Source organism: Peromyscus eremicus, chromosome 9, assembly GCF_949786415.1.
Source record: "Peromyscus eremicus chromosome 9, PerEre_H2_v1, whole genome shotgun sequence".
Classification (NCBI taxonomy): domain Eukaryota; kingdom Metazoa; phylum Chordata; class Mammalia; order Rodentia; family Cricetidae; genus Peromyscus; species Peromyscus eremicus.
In genome coordinates this window covers 68,999,629-69,002,504 of record NC_081425.1, presented here as the reverse complement: position 1 = coordinate 69,002,504, position 2,876 = coordinate 68,999,629, and the positions used below count along the sequence as shown (strand labels likewise).

Below are 2,876 nucleotides of genomic sequence, written 5' to 3'. Positions count from 1 at the left end.
TTTATGATACAATTTTCCTCTACATTGAAGAATATTCCATAATGCATAGGGGCCACATTTTCCTTATCAATTCATCAATTGAAGGACATTTAGTTGTTTCCATTACCTAGTAACTATGAATAGAGCAGCACTGAATATAGCTAATCAAGTATCTGTGGAGCAGGATGTAGAGTTCTTTAGACATATACCAAGAAGTGGCATTGCGGGGTCATGTGGTAGATTTTGTCTTTAGTGCTTTGAAGATTCTCCACACTGAGTTCCAGAGTACCTGCACCAATTTTTATTCCCCCCAACAGTGAATGATGATTCCTTTTCCATCACAACCTCCCCCAGCCTTTGTTGTCAGTTATATTTATTGATTTGAAATACTCTAATTGGGGTGGGATGAAATCTCAAAGTTGTTTTAATTTGCATTTTTCGAATTGCTAAAGATGATGAACAATTTTGAGATATTTCTTGGCCATTTTTATTTCTTCTTTTGAGAACTCCATCTAGACAGTCTTGTCTTCTGACCATCTGCATTTCCTTCACCAGGAAGTGATGGAGTGAAAAGGCTGGTTTATTGAGACTTGTGGAGATGGCCTGAAGTCACTTTTGGTGGTGGTGTCAGTCCACTAGGGGGCACTGCAGGGTTCCTAGAAACTACTTTTTCTTAAGGTGCCTAGAGGTTTGAAGAGCTGAGAAGAGATATAAGGACATAAGGCAATCCAATCACAAAGCAAGGAGTAGGGGTGACTGTGTGGAGTTCACCAGATATTTAGCTCCTAGTCATTCTATATAAAACCACAGATATCTAGAGCCTTTTCACTGGATCCTGTGTGTCTATAAATCTATTTTAAGAACAATTCTCTCAACAAAATTGAATCTCACTGGGCGTTACTATGATGAACACTCAAGAGAGAACAACTTCACTGCTTTCATTTTTTAAAAAATTTCATGTTGAAAATCCCCCAAATTCAAAGAACTAGAAATTATTCCAATACACTTTATAACACACACACACACACACACACACACACACACACACACACGCACACACACACAAGTAGAGAGAATATATATACTCTAAACTAGAAAGAAAAAGAACAACTACTTGAGAAAAACTGGGAAATATTAGGTATGAAAAATAAAAGGAGTAGGACCTCACTGAACCTGAGCTGGCATTCATAACCTGAGTAGAATCAGTTATATTTTCCTGCAGAGCAGTCCAAAGCAGCTATGCAGAAGGCAAGCAATGGAAAAAAAAGTCAGGGTGGAAATATGGCCATATCTCATTTTTCTTCTAGTCAACAAAACTGTCATTGGGAACAATTTCTATGCACATGATGATCTGCTAATATCAAGTTTTACAGCATGCTGATTTTTTACATTGTGTAATTAAAGAATCCTGCTAGGACTTTCTCACTGGGTGTATTAATCACACTTAAGAGAGGGCCCGTTCCCAGCAGTAGGTGGCCAACACAGAATGAACCCAATGGTGTTTTATATCACATTGCATAGTTTGTGTGTTCTTTTTGGTCCTATTGATTTTTTATCTGTATTATATGGTTTTCTGTCTTGTGTTTTTATGGGTTTGTGTGTGTGTGTGTGTTTCTTCTTCATTATTGTGTTTGGATTTTTTTGTTTGCCTGTTTGTTTGCTTTCTAAAGAGAGGGATAAAGAAAAGTCATGCAGTTGGTTGGGTGAGAATGTGAGAGAGATCTGAGAGGAACTGGAGGAGAGGGGACTACGATCTTAATATATTGTATGAAATTATTTTAGGAAATAAAAAATAGTGCTGGAAACGTTCAAGGCTCTGTTTAAGCCACCGGAGTTCTTAGTTTTCACACCAAGATTTTGCATTTATGTATTCCCCTTCCTCACACAATTTTTTCCCAAGTTCTCTTCTAAGAAGTGTTACATCAGAAATACACTGTCCTGGGACCTGTGTATTGGCCTACATGATTGTGGAGCAAATACCATGCAGAGTCATGTGGTGGAGGTAGGTGGGGTTTCTTGTTCAGATGAAAGAGGAAGGCAGGTGATTTGGAGAGAACCTGTTGTGTGTAAGCACAAGTGTGTCTGCCCACAAGTCTTGATACCCTCATATCTGGAGAGAGGACACTCCAGAAATTGGACAGGGGCCATGGAGAGGAAACTGGGAGCTGTGCTGGGGATTCTGTGGGTGTGGATTTGCTGTGAGTTGTGCTCATCTAAGTTTCCTTAGGGATTCTCCAGAAATGTCAGTGGTGGAGGGGGAATGAGCCAACCCAAAGCTCCTGTGCAGTCATCCTCATGGTGTCTCCTGGGATATTAGACAGGTGTGGGTGAAGACCCCTCACTGATTCTGGTTTGCTTTTGTTTCCCAACAGGGGTAAGAGGAGTTGAGGTGGAACAAAGTCCTTCAGCCCTGAGTCTCCATGAGGGAACCAATTCTGCTCTGAGATGCAATTTTTCTACCACCATGCAAAGTGTGCAATGGTTCCAGCAGAATCCCAGGGGCAGCCTCATCAATCTTTTTTACCTGGCTTCAGGAACAAAGGAGAATGGGAGGTTAAAGTGCACATTCAACTCCAAGGAGCGCTACAGCACCCTGCACATCAGAGATGCCCAGCTGGAGGACTCAGGCACCTACCTCTGTGCTGCTGAGGCACAGTGCTCCCAGCAAGCCTGAAGCCTGACCCCAAACTGCAGCTGTCTGTGCAGCAACAGCCCTGCCACAGGCAGACTCTACAGCAGGTTTTGCACAGCTGTGGCTTTATGAGATCTCCACCAATTGTAAAGAAGGTGTGAGGAATATGGAAAATACTGCTGCAAACATTTTAGCTTAAATTCAGCTGCTGCAATATTGATTTGTAGAAGGATAGATGCCCAGAAACATCAGCTCACATGACTAA

At 41.4% G+C, this 2,876-nt stretch overlaps 1 gene segment (V, D, J or C); it reads left to right on the top strand.

The window, feature by feature from the left end:
• Positions 1 to 2,125: 2,125 nt before the first annotated feature.
• Positions 2,126 to 2,653, top strand: LOC131918998 (T cell receptor alpha variable 22-like). The segment is given in 2 exon segments: positions 2,126 to 2,177; positions 2,352 to 2,653. Coding segments are annotated over 2 exon segments (354 nt in total).
• The last annotated feature ends 223 nt before the right edge of the window (positions 2,654 to 2,876 follow it).